General features: G+C 35.7%; 1 protein-coding gene across 4 annotated transcripts in view; it reads right to left on the bottom strand.

Moving 5' to 3' along the window:
• VPS13B (vacuolar protein sorting 13 homolog B) overlaps positions 1–27,837 on the bottom strand; it is a 436,535-nt gene that overhangs the window by 171,938 nt on the left and 236,760 nt on the right. For 3 of the 4 annotated variants that reach the window (XM_082279593.1, XM_082279594.1, XM_082279595.1), the window contains exons 24-30: positions 27,010–27,230; positions 23,111–23,323; positions 15,065–15,236; positions 14,399–14,513; positions 11,599–11,740; positions 9,446–9,854; positions 3,819–3,930 (exon numbers count right to left, since the gene is read on the bottom strand). In XM_082279593.1, the coding sequence (XP_082135719.1) occupies positions 3,819–3,930; positions 9,446–9,854; positions 11,599–11,740; positions 14,399–14,513; positions 15,065–15,236; positions 23,111–23,323; positions 27,010–27,230 (1,384 nt within the window). Of the gene's footprint in view, positions 1–3,818; positions 3,931–9,445; positions 9,855–11,598; positions 11,741–14,398; positions 14,514–15,064; positions 15,237–23,110; positions 23,324–27,009; positions 27,231–27,837 lie in introns of those variants that run through there. The other variant, XR_014226320.1, reaches the window with a different exon arrangement.

Below are 27,837 nucleotides of genomic sequence, written 5' to 3'. Positions count from 1 at the left end.
CACAAAAATATAGTTCCCTTCTTCACTGCTTAGCAGAAACTTCATTTACTCTGACCGACTCCTTCACAGTTTCAATTAACTGTTCTTCCCTCCCTTTAGCCAGGCTAGGCAGCTACCTTTCTTGCATTCTTATCCAAAACCTCCTTTATTCTGCTCCCCGGCCCCTTCCCAAGGCCTTCTGATAATCTACAAGAGTTCCAATCAACAGAACTGGCAGTTTCTTGATGGCAATGTACAATTCTGGTCATATTTGTGGAAGACAAATACAGCTGGAGCTGAAGTTTAAGAACCAGAGGATATGAGAAATCATTAAAACCAACAAACCAACTCCTACAATTTAGCAGAAAAAAGAAACTGAAAAAGAGACATTGTCTCTTACTGTCACCAGAGAGAAATGTGTCACCATATTTCTTTCAGGAACCCTAAATTTGCTGTTATGGTGCATGTATCTTTCTTTACTACACATTAATAGTCAAAACTAAATTAGTCCATTTTCTACTGGAGGAAATAGACTAAATTTTATATGGGATAGGAAAACTGAAGTTATGTCAATACATTTCTTTCCAACTTCCAATAATCACCTGAAATGATATTTGTGCCCAAATGTTTGAGGCACATTGTTTTTCCAACATTCCATTTTCAGTTTAGTTCTCTCTCCAAATTAGCATGTAAGCTCTTTTTCCTAAGACATAATAGGTGGAGTCACTTCAACTTACAGGCCAAAAGTGGTCTGGTTTATTTAGTATGACCTGGAGCTGTACCAAACTTACCTTTCATGCACTGGCATTCTACTAATGACATATGAGCACATGCAGTTTTTCATGTATAAATTTATGGGACAAATTCAAAAGATATTTGGAAATACTATTCAGCCTCTAGCCATGTTTCTCAGCCTTTCCTAAAAGAACAGTTTCTAAATGAGAAGCCAGAATTCTTCTTTCTCATGAAGCCCTACAAAAGTGACACTAATTGCATGTGGTTGTAGTTCAGGCCTAAACAGAAGACTGTTTAAAGCAAAGTGACACCACAAATTAAGTTTGTGTCCCCACTCCAGAAACACTGTAAAGACAGTGGTTCAGACAACAATTTATTTTCTTTTATTCTATTAAAAGCAGCAGCATCAAATTAGAGAAGAGAGGTTGGGAAAAGACAGAAGATGACATGTTGGGATTAATAGGATGCTGTAGCTGCTAATTCTTCAGTAACCAACAGGCTGCTGTAATTTATATTTTTTTAGAGTCTCTTACACTGGATTTTGTATTACTTGTACCTCTCTTAGTATTTACTAAGAAATCTTTCACCTAAGTACATGAGCTACATATTGTGTGTGTTTGCTCATTTTACTACTCAGTTTTTAAGCATTTTGTATTAGCTCCAGGTTTTTTATCTAGTACCATGGGCACGTTTAAAAAGGACAAATACTTTGTAAGAACTCTTCATATTTGGAGAAACAAATACTAACATTAGACCTAACATCATGTGTTAATAATATCCCACTGGTTTTTTTTTCCTTGTATACAGAATGTATGTCCTGCCCAACAATACAAAATCCTTTGTACTATTTTATTTAAGAAACAACTGAAAAATGGTGAAATTAACTTTACTTAGAACTCCAGCAGTCTAACAGCAGTGACTGCCATGTAAAAAAATGAAGAGATATCTTCAAGCCCGCCTCTGTAGATATACTTTGTTCTGAATCAAAGGATTTGTAATTAGAAAATGGATCTAGTTCAACCCCAAACAGGAATCTAAGTATTTTTAATTTAAACTTCTTTTTTATTCTTTGAAAACGTTCAAGCTTGCCTAAACAGATTAAAATAGTCACTTTCCTCCCAAAATCAAAAGATCACCCTCTACCAACTTCAATATTGTCCCATAAAATGCTACAAAGTAACTTGATGCTCTGCTCTGATATGTCTTAGAAACAGTAAAGCTAGTATGATTGGATGATTAAAGAAAGAAAGAGAAGACAATCATTTGACGGATGAGGATAAATTAGGAGAGTGGTCATTGAAGCAGAGGAAATCACTTGAAATGTCAAAAAACTCAGAAAAAGACATAGGAAGCATGATATTGGGAGAGTGGTCACAAAATGCCAGCAGCAGTCAGATGTCTCTGGCCCAGCTCTTATTTCTACCTTACTCATTTGGTGTCGTGATTTCTAAAGGAGGACTGGAGCATACCATAATCGCATTAAAACTATGAAAACCAAACACATACTGCACAAATCTTGTCTGGAACATTTATGTATACAAGACCCACAGGACCGTAACACAAAATAGCATCAGAACCTTTAAGTAATTTGAGTGATTCGAAAAGCACTGAATTTCAGCATTTCAGGTAAAGCCACAAAGGCAAGGATACAGACTCAAAAATGTTAACTAGCATAGCATCATTGATTTTAGATGTAAACGAGTTGCTTACTCACTGGTTTGTAATGTGCATACAAGAAACAGTTCCCCTCACTGACTGAAATGACCTTACAGAAGCTGGTAATTGCAAATTTCACTTTATGACCAGGGATTTTTCTGATAAAGTTTTTGCTGCTATGAGGAGAGTGGAACCTACATTTGGGTCTCTAACCCTTAAAGCAGGTATCAGATGGGAGTCTCCTCAGATGGAAAGAGCAGAAGCAGGAAGAGCCTGTACAAATGTCTGGAAGATCTCTTTCATCTGTGAGCACATGGAGAGCTGGATCAGGCCTTGCCACCCAAAGCCATTGCTAGTGCCAGGCTGTAAGACTTCTTCCATGAAAGCTCCGTAATACAAAAGATACAATGCTCATTTAAAAACAAAAGGGAAAAAAACCAAAGGATAAACTACTATAACCAAACATACAAGCAAACCCATTAATTTAAATGTTTCCACATGGAAATATGAAGAAAAATACTCTCTTACAACTTCTAAGTGATCAGAAGTGAAATTGGAGATATTTCATGGTCTCCTAAAAATCCTAGTCTTGACAAAAGTAAAACTTGCTGTCATTTTCTAGGCAGTAAATGTTTTACTGCTGGGAAAAGATTTTGATGTTTGTAATTTCTATTGAAGAGCACTATGAAGTAGTTAAAAATACTGCCACATCTGAAAAACAGACCAACGGGAAGTATATGACACTTGTTCATCTGTATTTCTGTGACTTTTCTCACTTGGTATTATTTGCAACCCTACTTTCATGTCTGGCAACAGTGCCAACTCTACTAAGGATCATATATTACTTTTATCATGTTGATTACATATGTTCACCAGTTTTGCTGCCTATATATGATTAGTGTGGTTTGCACATACTTAGTGACACAATCCAGAGCATGACATTTTCACAGAAAATGTGTTTACTGGGAAAGAGCTCCTTAGAAGTTTGCGTTCCTTTAAGCTTTGATCTCCATGACATCAAGAATCCTACAGTTTGAATATATGTTTACCATTTATATTATTAAGATCTATCTCCTTCTCACTATATGGCTACTGAACACTTTGGTAGTCACAAAAAATTTCCTTTTCTCTAAGGTGAACTTAGTAGTAGCTGAATAAAAGAAAGCCCCTTAAAATGTTCTCATCTGTGAGTTTAAACTTCATAGTGACTTGACATTTAAATTCTGTTATTCATCAGCACTTCACAGCAGAACTTGATTTCTCTAAATGGATTTGAAAGCCCACAAGTGAAGAAAATCAGAAAAACCTGGTTTTGAATATCAAAAGATTGTATGTGAAAAGTATTTTTACAGGCTGCACATACCCATTTTATTGATCAATTAACTTCTCCCAGAATGAATTTTTCTGAGACCATATATGAAAGGCCAAACCCCTCCCCTGACACTTACTGATAAATGTCTTTTCTGAGCACAGCTCTACTAAGAGGGTTGTCAGCCTGAGGAGCCATAGAGACAGATCCAATCTTGAGAACCAAAGTGTCTTCTTTAATTGATGGATTAGCTGTAGTTAGGAGAGAGGAAAATATGTGTTTGATTAAAAGTGAAGTGCACATAGTAGGAACACTAAAAAACTACTTTATAAAAAAAAAAATGTACATAAGAATATTTGCTAAGGATTCAATTTTGCACAGGAGCAACATAAAATCAATAGCCCTGCTGTGATACATAAAGGCAAAACTATTGTAATTTCATTTCCCCAAAGTTTTATCACACCACCAAATCCTGGTCTGTGTCTTCTCATTTTCTCTGACCCTTTTTTGGGGGGGAGGTTTATTTCAAAATTACTTCAATCATTTTATCACAGAATCTTTGTGATCTGTTTGTTTCTCCAATAATTATTTGCTGAAACATCAGCATGTAAACCACTCTGAATCGTGCACCCTTTTTATTATTTAGATGTAAAACACTGCAGGATATCACAATATAACCATCCTGGTAGCATTTGGAATCGGCTGCAACACACATGAAAAGTTCAAACACAAGGACTGAAACAAGAGAACCTGAAATCTGACACATATACAAAGAACAAGATGTAGTACTGGACGGTAAATTTCACATCAGTAACAAAATTATTCCAAGAAGAAAAATCTCTGCTTTCCACTTATCTCCATAATTTTCAAATTTCAGCCACATGTAAAGTTTTTTAGTTATAAAAGCAGTGGCCATATTAGATAGAAAACCAAAGTTCTGCCCAGAAATAAAACAGCACCAGATTTTTTGTAGAAAGCTAACTCTGTCAGCAGGCACAGACAAAGCACTTGGGTAAGGTTGTGCTCAGAACACTCTATATTAACTAGGAAACTCCAGAGCATATGTGATGCCAGTTCAAAGAGTTCATCATCCAAAGGGAAATGGTTCACTGCAACACCTGTGTGAGATGTAACACGGATGGAACAACATCATGCTTGCTCCCACATCCAAGGAAGTTCTGCAAGATTCTTGTATATGAGTTTTGAAAACAAGATTACAGTAGATAGTTTAAATATTTTACTGAAGTGTGAAATGCTTGGTGTGGTAAGAATCAGCAAAATCTGTAAGTTTAAAAAATGATTTCTTCAGACCAGTAATGTCTTGGTGAAAAAGACACCATGCTTTGCAGCTAAATATGTATAAAGACATGTTTATTTTTGAACAGATCGAAGAAGTCACAGAAATTCTAATACGGTATTTTCAAACTGTTGTAGGGAATACCCCAGTAAATATGCGGTGAAGTGGGAACACAAGTTGTGATACACAAGTATATTAGCACACAAGTGATCTATTTAAAAGAACCTCATGTACTTACAAAGTAAAGACAAATCCTTTAGCCCCCCAAAGCAAAACAAAACTATTTACAGATGACTTGGTTGCTAGAAATAAGATACAAAAGTTAAGCTGATGAAAAACTACATTTTCTGACTAAATCTGAACTCGTATTTTCAAAAATTAGTAAGGCATTGTACTAAGTATTAGAATACTGCCACTATACACTTAGGTGTTGGATATTTGCTTTCCAATACTCACATAAGAAAATGGAGTGATGGTGTTAAATGTACATCTGATTGTAACTGCAACTTAACTAGGTGGCAAATGCCTTAGTCTTGGGAAGGGGTTCTTAATAAAATATATCTTAGGCTAAGAATTTTAATTTGTCTCTGACACTTAGCAAAGCAAAATAAACACAGGACTACCCATAACGATCTCTATTGTGTAATTATTTTAGGAGTTTTTTTTCAAGGCTGGGCGTGACTTTGCATACAGTTTACTGTAGGTCAATAAATTATGCCAATTTTAAACCAGAAAAAAATCACAGGAACTACTATATTCAGCTGGTTTCTAAAGAGTCATATGACTTATGATGAATTCATACCTTCATTCATTAACCCATGCTTTTCAAAATATGGGAATAATATAGTAAACAATCACAGTCATAGCAGATATTAAAAAATTTGAGGGGAAAAACATCTATGCTACATTTTAAAACATACTTACAATTTAAGTATACTTACAATATAATACTGTACATATATTACTTTATACTTACAATATAAGTATAATCTAGGAAAATCTTACAGATTCAAGTGTAATAATGTTGTTCACAATCTCATTTGGTTTTATCCACTCCTCTCAGTCATCTTTTTGCTAAGCTAAATACATTACGCTCTTTTAATCCTTCCTTTTAAGCCTTCTCATCTAGCACTTAACATTTGTGATAGTTTTCAGCACCCTCTCTACTTTTATCAATACTCAGTTTTATAACAGAAAGCAAATTGGACATGATATTCCATCATCTGCCATATGCAGAAGTACAGCTACCTCCCTTATTTCTTTTCCCTCAGTCCACTGTGACCCTCAAGGTGTTTCAGCCACTGTTTCCCAGGATAGTCTCTCCAGTCCTGAAGACCCAGTCTGTGTAAACTGTTTCCTTGATTTGTAACTTTAGCTTTAGAAGTTTTACTGTATTTTCTACAAGCAGTGATATAAACACAGTAACCCGGATGCACAGCCTCAGGAGATTCTTTGCAACATTCGCTGATGATAGCAGCAATGGTTTTATATTTACTTTCAGACTATTAAACACCAATTTCGTTATTATTCCCAATGGATGAGTTTTTGTGGATTTTTTTTTTTTTAGACTCCTGGTTAGCCATTTTTAATTCATTTAACATTTCCACAGATACAGTATGGGGACGTATTTAAATTAAATACCATGAGACAAAATATCAAACGCTCTAGAAAAGTCTAAGCATATCAAATCTTTGCATAACATTTTATCAACTAAGAATTGAAACCACAATGAAGAATGGAAATCAGATGTTTTTAAAAAGTCTAGTTTTCCATAAAACCATATTTACTATCATGTAACAAATATGTAATTCTTTATTAACTGAATCCTGTAATATTTTTTCCTTTATGTTCTCTGAGAGCAATAAAAACTACCTGTCTTAAATTTTATTTGAACATTACACTTTTCATTTTACTAGATATACCTTCAGCTGTCTAAAACCTGTTCTTCCAAGGTGTGTTAAAAATTAGCCTCAGAAGACTAAGATCCCTGAGCACAACTTACTCAGCCTGACTGATTTGAAACTTAAATAGTAAGTGAGGAGGATGTTACAGACCATATGTTACGACAGACTTCAAAGTAGAGAGTCATGTTCATGACTCTCTTGCTCGTGACAAGAATATATCACTTCTACAAATGCAGGACATACATTTATTCAGTGTGCTGCCTCTTCTTTTTCTCTATCAAGAAATTTATCATGTCCTTTGTAGTGATTCCTGATATTTTGCTCCTAGTTTGTACAAAAAAGGGTTGTTATTGTCCTCCAACCAGCCAGATGTGGATTTTTTCTGTCTTTACAACTTCTTATCAGTTTTTTGCAATTTAAACTTTTTACTTATAGTCTTCTACTGTACAATAATTCTTGTTCCTATTTGTCATATATTGCTTTTATATATAGTTATCTTTACTTCATCGCTAAATAAGTGTGGGCTGTTGGCCAGAGTTTGAAACACCACCTGATGTATTAACAAATCAAACTCAGAGAAAGCAGCATTGCTTATTGCCAAGGATAGAATGCTGCCCTCAGATCTACCACAAAAAGAAATTTTAATCTGGTGCTGCTGCAAAAACCATGAAACTAAAATATTATAAAATTGTGGGTGTAGTCATGCATGCATGTATGCAAATTCCCCAGAAGAAACACGATTTTGATTATTTCAGTGTTTGTCTACCGCAGTTCATTGTGCAAGTTGCGAGTAAACAACAGATTTGTGTGCTTTTTTTTTTTAACTATACATGCAAAGTCACAATTACATGTGGGGTTTGGGAGAAGGGTAGTTTTTGTAGCTATCAGTATGAATAGCAGACAATTGACTTGAAGAAAAACTGAAATAATTTTTTTTTACTGCAGTGATCACGAATTGAAACACACAAGTCTTATTAGATTGAAAATCTCTCCTACTCAATAAATGATGAAGGAGAATCTTATGGAAGCGTATCTCCACAATATATAACACTCTTCTGACCTAACACAACAGAGATGTGGGTCTTATTCAACTCTTGCTCCTTATTGCTTCTAATTTATATTGTTCTTGTAGACAATAAGCAGGAGAAGAGTGAAGCAATTTATTTAGTGTTCATAAACAAATGAGACTTTGGGAAAATCTGGGGTGAAAGAAGAAATGAAAGAACAGTACTTATTGTCATAGTGATGCTATTTTAGAGTTTTCCAGTGGAAGAGCGTAGCTGGCTTTCTTATCAATTTAGTAAAGATAATCTTCAGCATTATGCTTTAAAAGCATACAGTTTTTCTTCCGACATTGACTGCTTAACCATGGCAATTCTGCTCCTTGCAGGCATTCTTAAGCAAGAAACAGCAAAAAGACAAATTTTTTTTATAAATTCTTTTTAATGAAGTATACAGCTACAGAGCTACAAAAACATACTTTTACAAAAAATTTCCTTGACAGCTTGCCCTAGAACTTCCTTCCAACTAGAATCATAATTCTTTCTTGCCAAGACAGCCAGTCTAATTTTATCTTCCTGTGTTTTCAGCATTCCCAGTTGGAAAATTGTAGAGGATGCTGGCAAAAAAATGATCTATGTAAATTCTAACTGCATGCACTTCTTGCAATTAGGTTATGAGAAAAATCTAAAGACTATACTCTTAGGATTATATTGTGTGTTGTTGTACATAATGGTAAAAAAATCCTCCATACCTACACAACTTATGTAAACACATTATGATATTAGTAAAACACTACTTTTTTTAATCTCTAGAAGAATTGTGAGAAGTGAATGTACTCCTACTAGCTGTTACATGGTCTAATTTTAACATCAGCATCTCTATTTATATATAAAGATTGTAACAGGGATATATAAAGATTGTAACAGGGATGGAAATATATTTTTATATACAAAGGGAAAACAGTATCTTACAGAACAAGCATTATCCATTGATCAAACAGCTATTTATGAACATCGTACACTACCCAAATTCTGTAAATACCTGAAAGCCTTGCACAACAGAGCTCGAATAGCTTCAACTAAAGTGCTAAACTGCATCATCTGTTGGGCATCATCTGCTAGGTACATTTTAATAATATTTTCCAAACTAAACTAGGATATCTACTTGTTTTACTACTACACAGTTTTCCAGGTGTCAATGTCCACAAGAGCTAAGGCTGCTTGCTTACACTCCACTGCTGGAACAGGTGTCTATGGAACACTGCACTGATACCAGTGTAATGAAAACCGACACCAAATCAACACTGCAGAACTGGGCTCTCTTTCCAAAATTCTTGACCATTCTTTATAATCACATTTTAAATGCAAACTCTATAGTTAAGAGGAAAGGAAGGATCAAATAAATTGCTAAAAGAAATTTTGAGCAAATGTGCAGAGAAGTAGCATGAATGTTAGATGTTTCCTAACTCTGAGCTTTAAAACTGAAGCAGTGGTCAGTGACTTAACTAGAAGTATTTGTCTACAATACTGAACAGCAAAAAAGCTCTAACATAAAATACTGTACCTTCTGCAGTATGATGATCTTCCTCATTTTTGGGGAAGAAGACTCTTATTACACCAGTGTTGATATAAATCAGAGGCAAGTTGCGGGAAGTCAGAGTATGAGTCCTCATTGGTTGGCCTGGTGATTTTCTTTTCTCCTTTTGACTCCTTGGCAACCTGGCTTGAAAAATGCTTGCAATTGCATTTAGCAAAGGAAAACAGAGGACCACATCAAAGGCCTGAGCAGAGAGAAGGATCTCATGGAGAAAATGAGGAGAACCATCAGTGTGACCTTCTGACAACTTATGGAATGTTCTTCGTTCATTTCTTGATATCAGTTTGTGCCGGACATTTTTTGTCACAGCTTTTGTATAAGTGAGAGAAAGAAATCCATGTTGCTGGTGTGAACCATCTAAAAGTTTTGCAGTTGTCTGTTTCAAGGGAAAATAAATAAAGAAATGAACTGCTGCAAAAATCTACATGTAATATTCATCAATTACCATACTTCTGGTTTTATATTTTCTAGTAGCTTTCTACAGTCATTTAATAGTAAAAAAAAACCAAAACACCTTTCATTTTTTTAAATGCACAGTTTGTCCACCACATGTCCACACTTCTCTGCATTGGGTCATCTAAAACCATGAATTTCTCAGAATCTTTTTCTTTTCTAATTATTTATGTTTCACCAAAGTCATATCTAATCAGCTAAAAAAACCCATATATTCAAGAAAATACATTTACCAAATCTTTCTGGTATTTTTTAATAGTTGTATATTTTGATTCCTCCTTCACTTAAAACATTTGTAGATGTTACTCCCTTTGCATTGTTCCTTCTGTACGTGCAGACACCATAGCTGTTAAAATATCACTCGGGTGCTGAGATAGCTTCACTCCATCTCAAAATGGGTGTATAAACAGCCCATAGTCACCTAAATAAGTATTGAACTGGTTTTGCCTCATCACCTCTGAGTATTTAAAGAAAATAGCTATGCTTCATGCTAAAGCACATAATTTCATGATACATTGCATTGTACTTTAAAAATAGCAGATTCCTTCACTTAAGACAGATTTGTCTAGCTGAAGATGACAACTAAATGCTTAGCTCCCACAAGATGTATAGAACAGTTTCCATATTACCTTTGAAAGTTTTTTAGTCATTGTTAATGATGGAAAAATGTAAAAAACATAATTTTAACAATGTAATAAACATGCTGACAGAATTCTGTAAGATTATTTAAATATTAGCTTTAATCATGTAAGCACAAATGAAAGCAACTATATTTTGCAAGTAGTTGCTTCTTTCAGCATCTTATATTTGATTGAAATCAATTTAATTTAATTTAAACATTGTTGCAGAAGAGTAACACCTCTTTCTTAAATAAACAGGATACATAGCTTAAATGGTGGAAAACTGGAAGCTTTTACAATTGAACGAATTAAAACAAATTGGTAAATTAATTTACAATAAGAACTGAACAAATAGAATAAGAGAAAGTATTCCCAATCAATATGCATGATGAAAATAAATCAGACCATCCAGAACTTTCACTAACATAAAATAATTCCACAGATCCACAGATAAAGAGGCCAATGTCATAACACATGAAGTCCTTCAAGGATAAAGAAGCAAGAAGAAAATGGCTTAAGTATTTCACAGTGGGATATTCTGAATCTGCAAGTAATGTTCCAAGCATTTAAAAGAAAGACTCAAATATGAAATTATTAATTGCTGCATTATCATAATCAGAGAAACAATTTTATAAGGCTGCATAAAGGTATACTGCAGTAATACCAATTACTTAAATCCCTAAGTAGATCTCAGAATTACACTAAAAAATGCAGCATTCAGTACTGGCTTTTACATATTTGGCCTTCAAACATACTGTATGTGCTCACTTCTAACATAAATGAATCTCATTGACTTCAGTTGTCTGTTGTTACATACAAGATTGTGAAATACCAACCCTCATTCCCTTATCTACGAAAAATGACAACTATTACTAAAGGATAAGATGGAAATTACACAAGTAACACAATCAATAGAAGCAAGAAATATATTCAGTACAAAAAAAATTAGACGACAAGAAATTATTAAAGGGTTTTTTTTTCTTTTTCTTTTTTGATAGCATTTATTAGTGAAAGTTCTGTATTAAAAAATTTTTAAAAGATTCTTACAGAGGGAAAGAAGCCAGAGAAGTTACTGAAAGGATCCTGCTTGCTGATAGGTCGAACCAACAAGGTACGTCTGTTCAGCTTGTCAGTACATGAAAGGAACACACCTCCATATTGCCCCAGAGACCAAGAATCTTCCCCAAGGCTTGAGGTAATGAACGAGGCATGGAAGATCGGAAGAAAAAAAAACAACAAAGAAACAAAAAAAGTTGCTATAAGCAAAAAAATTGCTTACATTTAGCTTGCATGTTTCGATGTAACTGCAAGATATACCTATGCCATACATTTTCCTAAAAAGCTGAAATTGAATCAGATCAAACAAAAATAAAGAGATTTAAAAAGGTAACTGTAAAATTTTATGTGAAAGGACAACCTACAGCAAGAGGTCAAGACATATGAGAATAAAAATATAGTAAAATCCTGTGTGTAGAAAAGGAACTTACCCTGGATTTTCAGCAGACAGCTTTAACAGAACAAGGAGAAAGATTACAAGAACACAGACACTGTGTAAAGCTGTATTCATATGTTACAAAATCAGCATTATTTAGAAGAGTTTAGATTTTAAGTGTTAAAGTGTGCCTTGTACTACAATTCTTGTAATCATTCTTTTTAATATATAGAAGAATAAAGTGAAGTATGTTGCTTAAGAAGAGTTATTGAGGTAAGCACCTTAGTTTACTAAAGAAATCTCACCAAAAGTTTTTCTCTGCTTTGTAGAAAAATTCCTTCAAAATGTCCTGACTGCCAATCTCCCCCTGGCCTGGAAGACAGAAAGTTCACCTTGTCTATTCTCTGCTTTCGGTTTAAGTCCACAGAGATTTACACACAGGAAAGGTACTCCAAATAGATTAGAAAATATAAACGAGAAGAGTGATAATTTTGTCAAGTGGAGTAAGTTTTGGGTTTGTTGGGGTTTTTTAGGGTTTTTTGTTGGTGGGTTTTCCCCCCCCCCCCCCCCCCCCCAAAGCTTGTTAAGAGGAACTGGCTACTGGGATTTCACAGAATCATAGAATATCTTGGGCTGGAAGGGACCCACAAGGATCATCGAGTCCAACTCCTGCCCCTGCCCAGCACCATCCCCAAGAGTCACTCCATGTGCCCAAGAGTATTGTCCAAATGCTTCTTCAACCCTGTCAGGCTGAGGCTGTGACCACTTTCCTGGGGAGCTGTTCCAGTGCCCAACCACCCTCTGGGTGAAGAACCTTTTCCTAATATCCAGCCTAAACCTCTCCTGACACAACTTCAGGCCATTCCCTCAGGTCCTGTCACTGGGCACCACAGAGCAGAGATCAGTGTCTGCCCCTCCTCTTCCCGTCACAAGGAAATTGCAGACTGCAATGAGGTCTCCCTCAGTCTCCTCTTCTCCAGGCTGAACAGACCAAGTGACCTCAGCTGCTCCTCATACCGCTTCCCCTCAAGGCCCTTCACCATCTTTGTTGCCCTCCTTTGGATGCTCTCTAGTAGTTTAATATCTTTCTTCTATTGTGGTGCCCAAAACTTCACACAATATTCAAGATGAGGCCACTCCAGTGCAGAGCAGAGCAGGACAATCCCCTCCCTTGCCCAGCTGGTGATGCTGTGCCTGATGCCCCCCAGGACACACTCGGCACTCCTGCATTGTGACATGATTTTAAAAGATTTTTATAAATAAAGTAAAAACTTTAATTAGCAAATATTACATTATATACAAACAATAACTGCATTTGTAACTTAGGCAAAAAGACAGAAATTGAAATAATTTTTAAGACAGCTCATAAGGAATAAAATCATAAAGAAATTATGGTAACGTTGCTAAATTGATACTAAATCTCCTTCCTATTATACACAGGGAACAATAAGCATTCAATAAGACCTTGCAGACATTGGTTCCCAAGTCAAAATGATTTGTGCTCCAAAATATTTTTGTTTTTTTCAATGCCAAAAGCTGTGCTAAAGCTTTTAACTATGTTTTTCCTCACAAGGAGTAACACAACTATTCTATTTTCTCTTAATCTCTTAATTTGTAGAGGAATTTGTTGATCTGTAATGGCAAACGCTACCCTAGTTGAACAAAGACTACATAGGCCCTCTCCTTGCCAAGGCTAGTGTGCACATGGGCAGTACGAATTAGAAGGTGGCACATGCAATCTGTCTGTAGAACTGTGTACATGGGTGTTAAATGACACAGTCACGTTGGTGTAACAAACCAACCAGACAACAGGACTTGCTAAAGTGGGAAGGCAGACTAGGCCTTGCTACCTACTCTGAATTCACACAGTGTTGATGATACACTGGGTGAGATTAATTACTGAAGTTTTACTCGGCCATCTTTGCACAATACTGTGCCATGTGACACAACACAGGTCATCAGCTCAGTTCTCTGCATGATATTAACTGCTGCTTTGCCACAGCAATAGACGTTTCTGAAAAATGGAGTTGTTTCTTTTCAGCATGTAAGAGTAAGATATCATAAATCACTAAATACTGGCTCTTGCTAGCACATCATGAACCAACATTTCAGGAATTTCCCATCCCGACATTAAGCTAAAATGAATTATTTTGGTCTAATGGATCAACAGAGCAGTAAGTGTGAAAAAAACACCTTCCTAAATTTGCAATGATTTCTATGTGTTTCTTTGGAATTAGATCTAATTCAGAGGAAACACAACTGTGATTTTTATTACTTAAAAGGTTAAAAGAATTTAACTGAAACTGAATATCTACCTTAAATTCAAGTTAAGAATTAAGAAGAAAAAAAACCCGAAACACAACCCGCCTTTATCTTTCAGCCTGAAATTAAAGCATAACAACTCGCAGGAATTACCTGTTTCTGTAATGGTCAATATTAAAGCTTTCTATTTTACATTTGATTTTGGTATAGACATCCTGCATATCCACTGAGGCACTGAGATCCTCTAATTCACTGACAATACAGACTTCTGCAATAGTCAAAGAAAATAAAAATTATTAATCTGAAACTTGAAGGCTTTTAAGCAAGAGATATATCTGAGACACTACATTTTGTAAATAGGATTATGCTACTTCTACTCAGAGTTTTCTCATAAAGCACTTTTTGATTCAAGTGTCACTAGAATCCAAACCTTTTAATACAAATGTCTTGAGAAACATACATATGGGTTTTCTAGTTTAGGTATTTATAGCATAACTCCGGGGGGGGGCGGGGAATGAAAAAATGAAAAAAAATTTGCCGAGATATTTACTCTAATTATACTAAAGTTTTCTTTCTCTTGTGTGGTTAGTTTTTTAAAAGGGGAAAGTTTATGCCAAAGAAGGACACTGAATTCTAGTTTGCATGAAGTAACCTAACAACAGTTTGTTGCTGTTATTTAAAATACAGCTCCAACTCATTATTTCTATGTTATAGTGTTCAGTAATGTTGATACAAGCTCTGAATAGCTAATACTGTGCTGTAAAATAGGCTATCCTGCTTGGAATTTAAAATAGTACATTGGGGAAAAATGCAGAATACCTGTGCCATTATTTCTAGGATCAGGAGCAAAAAATTTTACAGTAATTTTTGGCAACATCCACTGCATCCATAGGCTGACACGTCCACTTGAGACTCCAATATTACTTGTTGTTTGTTCCAATGTAATGGAGTCTGAGAATGGAGAATCATCACCACCCTGAAGAGAATCACCCTACAAAACAAAAGCAATAGCTGAGGAAAAAATAAGTATTGCATTTCTGCACTTCTTTTTTTATTTTTTTTTTCTATCTCAACTGGTATGGATGCACAAACTATAGAAACACAGATGTCCAAATATATTTGAATTAAGCCATTTGTAACACCAGGAAAACATAAACAAAACATTTTTCCCTTTTCTTTGGTAGAGATAACAGACTTTGGCAAAGACTAAATGGTAAAACTGTAAGGTTTTATGACAGGTCTCCCTGGCATAGCACACTTTCCTCATCAACTCTACACTATGGAAACTCTATCATCAATTTAAAACAAAGGCTAATAGGAATATTTGGAGATGCAATAGGAAAAGCGATATGGAGGCTTGCACGTACCTGAAAGGCAAAGGAAGAAAGAATCATTGGAAGTACCAAATGAAGAGCCACCCAGTGAGGCCGTAACACCTACATGATGAACACACTGGGTTTGGATCATTCTTTTCCCCCTTGTCTGTGCTTCCCTGTAATTTCTTGCAAACATATTTCAGAAAGTAATAGCTTTTTGTAAGAATTGGAAATATTTTATTTGCCACTTTCTAAATACTTCTGTTGTTTAAAAAATGATTGTCACTTGTAATATTCTTAAATGTATGAAATGTTGACAAATGAGCCTGTAGAAGTTTCTGTGCCATCAATAATCTCTGTTCATTCCCTAAAATGTTAAGGCCTCAACAAAAAAGACATAAAGGTTAATGTTTATAGGAGCCCATGACGGCAAATGAAAGCTATACTGAAAATCCTTTTATGCAGGCCTATTAGAGCAATGCAGGCATGTTCTGGTAATATTTACCAGCCAAAGGATTTCATCCTGCTCCTTTGCTGGATCTTACTGCCTCCAGATAGGGAAAGAAAGATGCAAACTGTAACTGCTCATCAGCCCCTAGTGTTTACAGCCTATTAAACTGAATGCAAAGGACACCTAAGTCACCAATGTCATCCAGAAGCTACTGAATATCCAGGAGCATCTTCACTTGCAACTCCACCATGTGTTTCAAGTTTTCTTTATTCAAGCACAAAAAAAGGAATAAGGTTTAGTCACTTTGATCCACTAAGAGTAAGTTGTTTCTAAGATTAACAGACCAATAAACACCCAAAGTTTTATCTTTCATTGAAGGTTTGTGGGATTAGGCATTGTAAATTATGATGAACAACACATTTGACATTTATCTAATTAGAAGCCAAGATTATTTCTACGGAGGACAACTTGGAAGTCAGACCTACACAGTAAGCACCACAATTGGACTGAAACCATTTTAACCTGTCAGGCAAGAAGTCAGAATGCACTCATTTCAACATCATATGTCCCAGGAAAGCCTACTTTCAGTGGCAAAAAGAAAAATCTGACAGTACTTGTCCCATTCTGCAGCCCAAGGCTGGAAAATGCAAGTACGGAGATTCTGTTAGCAATGTATTTTCTGGATGAGTAGGACTTATCCCAAACCTAATGACACAGCTCATATGGAAGCATTTATGTTGACAAATCACATTTTTATTCAGCTCAGGCCTACAATTTAATTATATGTTTTCTGAACTCTTCAGAGGACACAGAGAGAAACAGCAAAGGTACTTTATCTGTGTGCAGCAACCTTTACCCTTGAAAAGCTCAGTGACACTTACTACAATTGGGAAGAAACTATCTACGTTGTCAATAGCTGACATAGAGAACTTAGCATTCCAGATACTCATTCATATGAGGAAGGGAAAGCTTGTCCAACTAACCAATGTATGTTTCTGGAAAATAACACCTAAACAAGAGACTATAATACCTGGACCACCTCAACAGATGTAATTTGAAGTGTTGAAATGAAAATTAAGCTCCACTGCACCTTCAATTATCTATAGTGACAGTGGCTTTGTGTTAAACAGAATGCATGAAAGAAAAATATATTTCTGTTTATTTTTATATTTCTTATATAAGGCATTATTGCTTACTCTCTGAACAGATTACCTGGAGAGCCATAGGTGACCATTTTTTGAAAAACTGTGAGACTCCAGAGGCGCAAAAAGCACTTGCTCCCTATCACATTCTGATCAAGCTAACTTCCTTACACAATCCCACCTGAAATCTCTCTCCAAGTCATGGATTTAGCATGACCCTCTTGCTTTTAGTGTTTGTTCACTCTTCCTCTTCTGTTTTACACTGTCTGCAAATTTAATTATTAAATATAGGAGGGCCTGTCTCCTGCTGTGTATCTAAGAGTAATTAATGTCTCCCACAGCAGGACATCTAACTGGAGAAACCTCAGATAGCTCATTTCACTATATATCCAACTCCCAAATAGTAGTGGCACATGGAACATAAGACACCCAACAAAATGAGCTAAAAAAAAAAAAAAGGTGTGGTAGAAGCTGCTAAATAGCATGTTCAGGGCAGAGGTTAACTCCTTTTTGCCAAACTGTGACTTGAATTTCCTATTTGCTTCTTCAGCAAAATCCTTCCTGCCTCTTGCCTTTTTTGTCCAGACTCCAATCTCTTAATACTTTTGCCAACCATGTCCTTGCAAGACATTTCCTACTGTCTCCACAAAGAGCTCTACTCTCTTCAGTGCCACTTAATTATCCTACAAGGCAGCACTAACTGACAGCAACACAAGAGTAAATACCTTTTCAACACTGTAAACAAAAATTCAGTTTTGTTTCTTCAAGGATGCCAGCACCTGTCCTTAGAATGAAAAAGTATGGGGGAAGCAGCCTTGGAGAGTTCCCCAGTATCTGAAAGGATGTAGGCAGAGCAGTCCCTTCTCCAGTGCTAACCAATGTTACTCCTTATTGCTCCTCCTCAAATAGCAGGCTCCAGTAGTAAGACAGTGACATAACCCAGCCATTTTGGTGTCCTCTGACTATCCCTGTCAACCCTCTGCAAACACTAGCTTGCCTCCCTTCAACTATTTACTCTGCTCACTGGTAAAGCAATGAAAGGTAGGAGTGAAAAATGTATCCTTACAAAACCAGAAAAAACCACAATGCTTTGAGAATCCTATCTCCTGTTTTAATGAGTCTTTATTTGCAAAGTCCTCATTCTTTGAGGACATCAGAGAAGCCTCAACCTATTTCATAACTTGATATTTCATGCCATGAGAATGGCATTAGTTCTGAGCCTTTCAATTTCTGCCAATAAATTCCTATTTGTTTCTTTTGTATAACATCTATACAGCTCCTTTGACTCTGCCTTTCAGTAACTTCCCACACCTTCATATTTGCCTTTGAATGATTGCCCCAAAAGATGATGCTTCTGTGTTGGAATTTCACTGTGTCTGAGATGACCCTTCTCATCAAACCTCACATGTTCTAGAAAGACAGTGGAGTCAACAGTACTTTGGAGCGGGCGGATCCCTTCAGCAGACATATCTGAATGAAGGAGCCAGCCAAAGAGAATTTCCCTGTGCTGAGATCTTCAGATGGATTTCACAAAGTATCAAGAAATAAAAGCCAATTAAAGTAAGGAAAGGGAAAAACAATACTTACATGTTTATTTACAGTTCAAGCCAAAGCTCAAGCCAATGCTGATGTTCTGTGGAACCATTTGCGACTGTCTATTCTTTGCATTCTATAAAAAGCTATTTTTTTCTTTTCTATTTTTTTTTTTAATCTGAAGAATTTTGCAAGTTCTTTTTATACTATAAACACATTTAATTTTGCCAAACCATAACTTACAAACTGTTATGGAATGGGTGGGAATGAGAGATAGTCTCCTTCTTGTCTTCCACACACACCCCCACTCTCCCACTGAACGTGTTCCAAAATGGATTTTGAATGAAAATCAACTTTGTTCTAAAATTTTGGCAGGTCTCTACATTTCTGATAGTTAAAAAAAAAGAAACAATAGCTGATTAACTTAAAGGGGTACACTTAACAGCAAATAAGTATTGCCACCATGGCAATTTTTGAATTTTGTAATTGGTTTCTCTTATTTCTGTAATTTAATGTTTTCAGCTGTTTCATGCATTCTGTTAGGGCTTTTTCCACAGAGAGCTATTTTTATTTAGTGGTTTGAGTAGAAAGATAACTTTACTCTGAAGGAAATCAGGCTACAATTTTTCCCACACTCCTTTAGGATTATTTTTCTGAAGATATGAAATTATGCACAATGCCTCTCAGAGAATCAGTCAGTTGATAATTTTGGCACAAAGTTACTTAAGACAGTATTTGTGAGATTTTTGAAGAACTGCATTTACCCTGGAGTTACAGATACCGACCCAGAGGTATCATTAGAACCTGGACCTGAAATTGCCAGGGTTTGGAATTCATTCTACCACAGAGCCTGAAAGTTCTAACAAGAGCCTCAACTCACTTGTGCTTCACCTCACCCTGCTATTCTGTACTTGGGCTACTGAATTCCCACCCAGTATTCCAGGTCACTTGCCCGTACTTCCCCTTGGACTGGCAGCATGTCAGTGTAGCTAAAACTGGGTTCAGCTGCGGCCTTCAGCAATAACCTCCTGCTGGCAGCCATGGCAGCTGCAGAGCTTGTCAAAAGACATCCCCAGCTGCTCAACACCCTGTCCCTGTCAGAGGTGACATGGTACTGCCTCTGCCTACTTCAACAGTTTAACTTCAACATACTACCTACATTTTTTCTGCCATTAAAACACCTAAATGTGTAAAGGTTGAATTGGCCCATTCTCTTCGTGAGTGGCAGATGCTCCTCTGAAGACAGATATAACATGTTGCATGACTGTCCTTTGGGAGGCAAAAGAAATGGAAGACATTGCATTTCTTCTTGGCCTTCTGTTCATGGTACTGTAACCACAACCATTAGGCAGAGTCAAAGCACCTGAAAAACTGATAGTCTGCAGTAGCTGACATCTTTTTTTTCCCCCACAAATAAGCTCAAATTCACAGAATTTTTTTGCAGTGAAAAACTAAGAAACCAAAATAAGAAGAAAGACTGTGCTCTTGTTTCATGGAGTTTCAATGTTCATTTTGGATTTTCAGCACCCAGCATGTTATTGTTAAATATGTTTATGCATTACTTTTCTGCTCTGTTTCCAGATCTACTGAAAAATCAAGCCAGAGTCAGAAACCCTGAACTATTTTCCCACAACTTCTCATGCCAAGTCCTAAAATATACAATTTAATTCTTTTACCAATTGTTGCAAATTGACCAATATACTGAGTTTATTTTCTTACCAGAATTTATCTTTGTTCATCAGGAAGATCCAAACATATAAGGCCTTCATCCTTGGCCTGCCTAAAGCTCAGGGATGATCACAGTTTGGCCACACTAATGCTATGCCTTATCAAAATAACTTCTGCGTTCTTGCTCAATCACTGAGTTTCCCCAAGGACTAAACACTTCTACCACTGTTTGTACTTAAGTAAACAGTAACAAGTGGCCTGTTGTAGTCTGTACTACCTTACCTTTTCCAAGGCAGGGATGGTAAAAATGATTAACTGTTTCCAGCCTCCAATATTTAAGCCTCTCACTCATGCTTCCCTGTCCTACCACCACCCAGGCTAAAAAGTCAGTAAGCCTAGGTAGCTTTATCCACATCAGAGCGTGGTGCTCACATCAAGTTGTCAGCAAGAAAAGAATTAGACACAGCTTAAAATATAAATCATTCACAAATCACATAAACAAACTACTTTTTTTTTTGCTATTTGATATAAACAGTTGTGCAAGTTTGCTTTCTTCTTTTATAGCAAGTCTGTTGCAGCTGAAAGAAGCTTTAAAAATAATCATGTGTCTCCCACAGAGCAAAACACAGTAACTATAAAATCTCTAAACTTAAAAAATCCCATAGCTATGGCAGCAAAGCATTTTCTGTTTGACAGATTTCAAGATTTCAAGGCTCAAAACCATCGAAATATATAAACAAAATAGTCTGATAAATAACTTCTGGAAAATTTCTCTAAGTCAAACCTATAGAAATATGTATTATTATTTAATTACTCTATTCTAATGTTGTCCCTTGTTCAGTAATTCACTAAGCTTCATTTAGATAATTTAGAATTTTTAGGAGAAAAATTATCTAGCTAGTGAATAACATTTGTTGAGAATAGGAAGAAAATTAAATAAATGATGGAAAACATTTTGCAAAAGGGTAGGATGTGAGCACTGAATTTGGACCCATATTACCAAAATAATCTTGGTAACATATGGATTAAAACAATTACTGAATAGTTTCAATTAATGCTCCAAGTACAGCATGTACTCCAAATACTGCTGTCCATATAGAGGATCAAAACCAAATTGTTATTTATAAAGCTGGTGGTTTCTGATTTCAATGAGAAATTGATTTGATGTGAGTAGGTGGAAAAATACTATTTTTGTGACCACATTGTTTTCTTACTATTATTGCTTACCTTTAATTCTGTATCCATGGCAAAATTTTTCACAACTGAAATCATGCACACAGAGAAATACACCAAAACCAAGGCTACTCAAATAATCCAGAAACATTTTAGTGAAACAATTTAATAACTGAAACTCTAGCTCAAAGACCTTTTAACGTCAGTTGCCTCTTTGGGGGGTGTGTGTGTATGATGCATATAAAAAGTAGGCACTAGCAATCACCATTTCACTTTCCCCAAACCTGGGAATTAATATAAACTATACATAGGGCTAAACCAATCGTGACCAAATGTTGAATTCGTAATTGCACTCAGAATTCAAATTATTGTGTATCTGCCTATATTTCAGAACTGTTCTATGTGGTGTCTCTAAAGTTGATGGGGTTCTCCTGAGACTGAAACCCAGTCATTCAGGAAAGTCTCCCCACATTCTAATAGATTTATGTTAAAAACAAAGAATTGCAAATATGTGATACCCTGGGATACCTTCAACTCATCTTACACATTTTTGACTCTCTCCTGTAGCACAAACAAGATTAACTCACTATTTTAACTAGTAAACCTGACAGGGGCACTAAGAAAACCACAAATGCTATGCCTGTGCAGTTGTACAGCTTCCTATGACCACCCATTCTGCTCTATTACCAGCTACCTGGTGACTTAAGCTAATGATACTCATGGATGAATTTTAACACTGCATTCATGCTGATAAAGGAATTAGCCTGCTTTCCTCAGTACGGCACAGGACTCCTCCCCCTGCCTCGAATATTTCATAGTCTTAGGCACACACGGACATTATGATCAGGTACCAGACTGCCCCTGGTAGTTACACAATGTTGTAAATTGAGGAAGCAGAAATACATAAAACCGAGTGGCCAATCTTATATCTGAAGATGCATACCCAAATGCTCCTGTGACTGAGCTACAAAAGCAGTTCTAATACTTGGACAGCTGAGAGAGGCGAATAGACTGAGCTTCAGGAGTAGCTCATAGATGGCATTGTGGTTCAACAGTGGCTGGATGGAGGTGGGGTGAGCACACAGCTGGGTACAATGCCAACCTTGGAAGCCTTCACAGCCCAGGTACCTCTCCTGGTTGCCAATACAATTTACACACAGCAACTATCTACTGACCCAGGCATCAGAGTGACTGGCTCACTACTTGGAATGGCTCACAAGTAGCACAGGTATTTCCAAAACAACACTTACTCTTCTATTAATTCTGGACTTGAAAAACGGCTTATGCTTCTTGACCTGAACACACTAACCACAGTTTTGTGCCACAAGCTAATATGCACTCACTTCAAAAAGAAACAATACCGACAAATAATAAATATAGGCCCAATGCAAATGGTTTTTCTCTCTCTTTTGTTCTGCCAAAATGACTAATAAAGTATTCTTCATTAGTTTATTGGGGCAAAGTTACTTTCCACCTGGACTCTACTACTCTTTCTGATTTTTCTGATTCTTCCTTGACTGCACACCACCACATTTTGTAGGTCAGAACTCAATCAACAAATATTTTTACGAAATAAAAATACCTCTGTAGTGGTACCAATGTCAGCAGATGGACTGTATGTGCTGGTATCTGGTGGAATGGTACCAATGCTACTTTTAACTGGAGAACTAGGAGGAGCAGGTCCTGTCATGGTTTCAGTATAGACAGAAGACACAGATTGATGTAGAACTCCTTTCCTCTGAATTTTATTCCAAACTTTACTTGTGATCTCAGCCAGTTCGTACAGAAGCTGCACCTAAGGGACAAAATAAAACTTAATCTTAGGATGAAGCTTTTCTTAATGAGATGAAGGAAAAATTATCAAAGTCCTCCACAGAGACTTGTAATATAGCAGAACTGAACTTCTCACCATTTATAATGTTCTGATAAGCAACTACATTGCTAATAAAATAATAAACATCAGTTACAGTATAGTGACTTTGATAAAAATAATCTTTGCTTTCTGTAAACATATGGTGCATAGCTCAAAAACATAACAACATGGTCTTGTAAAACTTTTACTAATAGAAATTTTAACAATTAAGCAAAGGTAATTTATCATATATTTCACATGTACAGATACTGTCTCTAGGAAAAGGCAAACACAAACTTTATAAAAAATTAACAATGCAAAATTAATCATTCAAATTGTATTAAAATAATGATTGTATGCAGCATGTGAAATTGATCTGCCTTTGGAAGAATATTCACTACCAAACTCAATAGTCTCCTGGTATATGTCATTCAAATATTCAGAAACACATTGTTTAACTTGCACATTGTTTGACTAAGTTCTAAGATATTTACACAAGTTTTTGTAAATAGGCATTAATCATGGAGTTTGTATGACAACATACTGGAATATACTGTATAAAAAAAGGTCAGAGAAAACTGAAAATAATATATAAGCAGATTCACAGCTGGATACCATACCCAAGTTGCCATTATAAAAAACTGAAATTCTCATATTTGTAAGAACTTTAAGCCTCAGGACACTTCTGCTCCATGAAGCTGGCTTCTTATGTGGGCAGAACAGATGCAAAAAAAATACTGCTGTCAATCTACATTTGATAGAAAACAGTACTTGATTTTGTGCGTGAGAATGTGTGATGAAGTCTCAAAGTACATGCTGCAGTCCTTCCTTAAGAGGTGAAATGCTGGAATTTTATAAAAACCTTCTTAATTCATCTTGGATTTTCTTTTGAAGTTTCCAGGTTTACACAGAGCAGGTCATATAATCTTTTGACAGAATTTTCCTTAGAGGAGATAAACTTCACAGTACATTTTTTTCTTCATACATAGAGCAATCTACAGACGAACAACTCCAGCGGTGATGAAGAGCTCTTTCAGTTATACTCGAAAGTATTTTGTGTCTGTAGAGCTCTGATAGGCACTGGTAACCTTTAGATTACCAAATTCTAATTTCAAAGTTTTCCTGAGTCTTTTCCATGTAATGCAGGAAGCTCAACTAATGTCCTAATGTAACTAACTAATGTAGCATCCACCCAATTGATTGACTAATATAACATTAACTGCTGTTGACACTCTGCTGGCAAAAGTTATCTCTAGAAATTTAACAGAATACAGGCAGATATCCAAATCATACATGCTTGCCATTTCCCCATGTCCCATTTTTTTTTCAAGAAACCAAAGGATAACTTAAGGTATATTTGTTTTTAATGAAGCAGGGCTTTCAGAAAATTATTTATGCTACTGTTCCTAAAGGCACAAAGTAATGCAAAAGAAGGAACTTGTGTTTACATATATGCTCATACAGCAAGGTGAAGAGGTTTGTCATCAGTTAATCCAACACTGAAAGGTTTAAATCTTACTGGGGTTGCAGTAATCATAATCATTAAAGCTAACAATTACTTATCTTGTCAGGGAGATTTTTTTAAATTGCTCAGGCTAGAATCTTTCTAGCCACTCTGAAAGAGTAGCTATTTCAGACAGTAATAGCCATGTCTCTGAACATTACCAGCAACCAGCCAACCAAGTAGTATGATCAAAATACTCTATCCTGCTCTGAAACTAGGGACAAAATAAGTTCATCAAACAAAAATGCACACTTTCATTAGAGGGAGATGATTTTCATGGAGTTATGTTGAAAGGTAAAAAAATACCAAAAAGCCTCAGAATAAAACCTCATTAAAACAAAAAAGATGGCACTTGTCTACATGTAAATAAAATTTCAAAACTTCAGATAAAGTCGCATCTTTGGTTATTTTTTATGCACTCCATTGGTTGTTACTGATTAAAATAGAAGGATTTCTACTTCTCTCGTTAGTTGCCCGTTTTCAAATGTGTAGTCTCAGTATTTTGCCAATACATTTCTGATTATATGAGAACAGCTAGTGTAAGTGTAAGGCCTCCCTCCTTTCTAGTATTTTTGAGCATAACAGTTAATATATAATAATTATTTTTGGAACATGCTATTTAAGAGAAGAAAAATGGCAGGACAAAAAGGATAACTGGCAGTATTTGATAAAAAAGGCTTCCCCCTCTCACTGCTTCCGCCCTCTCCTCAGCAAAACCACACATAATTCAATAAGACCCCACTGACTACTTGGCAAAATCTGTAAAGCTCAATATGTTACAGCATTTTATACTTTAAAAATAACACATTACTACAAAATTGAAAACTACAACCAAAGACAATATCCTGGCAATTTTGCACACTGGAAGTATCTACAGACTTTACGACCATCAGAACATGGTTTCATATTAAATCATAATAGTCATATAAATATAATACTTCACCTTTGCTACCATTTAACAAATTCACCAAATTTCACCTAGTTTAAGGCTGTCATCTATAGAAAAAATATAGCCTGTCATTGTAAGGAATCAAATTTCGTAGTTACTCTACTGTGAATTTATAACTATCAAATGCTGTTTATGTAACTGTATTTTTCATCTTCTATTCTTCGACATCTGGTTAAAGAAGACTGCTTTTTTTTCTTCCCTTTTGCATAAGTAGAGCAGAAAGGACAAGTAAGGCACATATAAAGGGGGAAAGACAGTTCAAGAACCTTTAGTAGACTCAAATAATTTGTCTGTAACTTTTCAGTCATTAGAATACTGCAGTAAATTAATAACATCACAGTGTACAAGGACATCCTTTAAGACAACAACATTTGACCGAATATTCCATACTACGACTTCACTTTAACATGTCATTATGCTCATAATATGATTTATATGGAGCTTAGAGTTTCAATTTTTTAGTGGAAATATTTTCTTAGTTTGCAAAACAAATTACTCAATTACACTTTAATAGGAATGCTTGAAAAATATTGTCTTTTTCAATTTTCTTTTTAGTTCTCAACTCACATTTAGGTAAGACTTGCACTTATAACAATGCCATTCCACTTTTAATATTATTAAACACCTACTCTATTTGAAACTACATCAAACTAGGTCCAAGTCATTAAAATACTAGGTGTACTTTCTGAAAAATCTAAGAACACCTTTCCTTCTAATAAACACAAATGAGGTGGTAGCTTTTGTTTACATGCATTCATCTGTTTTTTCTTCCCTTTACTGTAGGATACCATTGCTTGCCTAAAAAACACATTTGGTTCAAAGACATGTTAGTTCTGTGAAAATGTAGCAAAAAAAATTACATGAAACCACTTCAATGTAAGAATCCACAGTGACAGCAGAACAGTATCATAGCATTTAATGGTACATCTGCAATTCATTTAGCTCCATCAGCCAAAAGATGCATTTATACTACAGCTATTACATTTGGAGAAGAGTTTAAATTACAAAAGTTGAGAAAGCTTCAAAGCAAATCTCAATCTAAGCACCTTGATCTTGATGGCCCAGTTAAAAAAAAAATTAAGATAGAGAGAGACCCTCTTCACAAAAATGCAGATCAGTCTTACTTAAATCAAGTTTTTTTAAATTTCCTTTCATAAATCAATTAAATGTACCAACCTGGGGATTGGAGCATTTTATTTCAAGGGATTCAAGGTCTACATGGAGGCAGACGACAAATGAGTGTCTGGATTCTGGCCCTGAAGCAAGCAGTTTCTGTGAAGTCACAGCTAAAGTAGAAGTACAGCCCATTGGTTCTACTAAATTAAGTGTCATTTGTTGTCCAAGAAGAGTATATATACTGAAATGATGCAGACTAATTGTCCATGGAAAAGCATCACCTAGTGATTAAAAAGAAGGGAAAACAGTTAAACAGTTGCTTAATAAAAAGTAGGGTAATAATTTCACACAGCTAGCAAAGGCCTTATTCTAAACCACCTTAGAAGTCAGCAACTGCAATCAACAACCATTAAATTGATCCCAAACTCTCATAAATATAATTCAACCATCAGTTCCATGTTGTACTTCAAAATCTAAACAATAGCAATAAATTTTTCACAACTTCTAAAAAGTGAAATCCATTGGGAATTTTAACTCTAAATTGTGAACAACTTTAATGAAATTCTTCCGCTTCATATCATTTTCCTCAAAGTGAAGAATATCCAGAAACCACTCCCCACTTTTTTCAGCATTATCGATGCAATTCAGAGGCAATTCCTTCTACTACATACTTACACCTATTTACAGGTTGTAATAGTAAAAACGTGAATTCTTTCCTCAAAAAGTCTACAGGTTGTACCTCAACACAGTGATGCCGCAGAATGAAGCCTATCCCAATGCGCACAGTGCAGCTCTTTCCACTGTCTCACTTAACTTCTTAGGAACAGAATGGTGATGGATTTTATAAAAACAAATTATTATGGACATACACTTAGGGCTTGATTTCTT

Source organism: Coloeus monedula, assembly GCF_965178545.1.
Source record: "Coloeus monedula genome assembly, chromosome: 1".
NCBI lineage: Eukaryota > Metazoa > Chordata > Aves > Passeriformes > Corvidae > Coloeus > Coloeus monedula.
The sequence above is the reverse complement of the archived record's forward strand: the minus strand, read 5'-3'. Positions and strand labels throughout refer to the sequence as shown.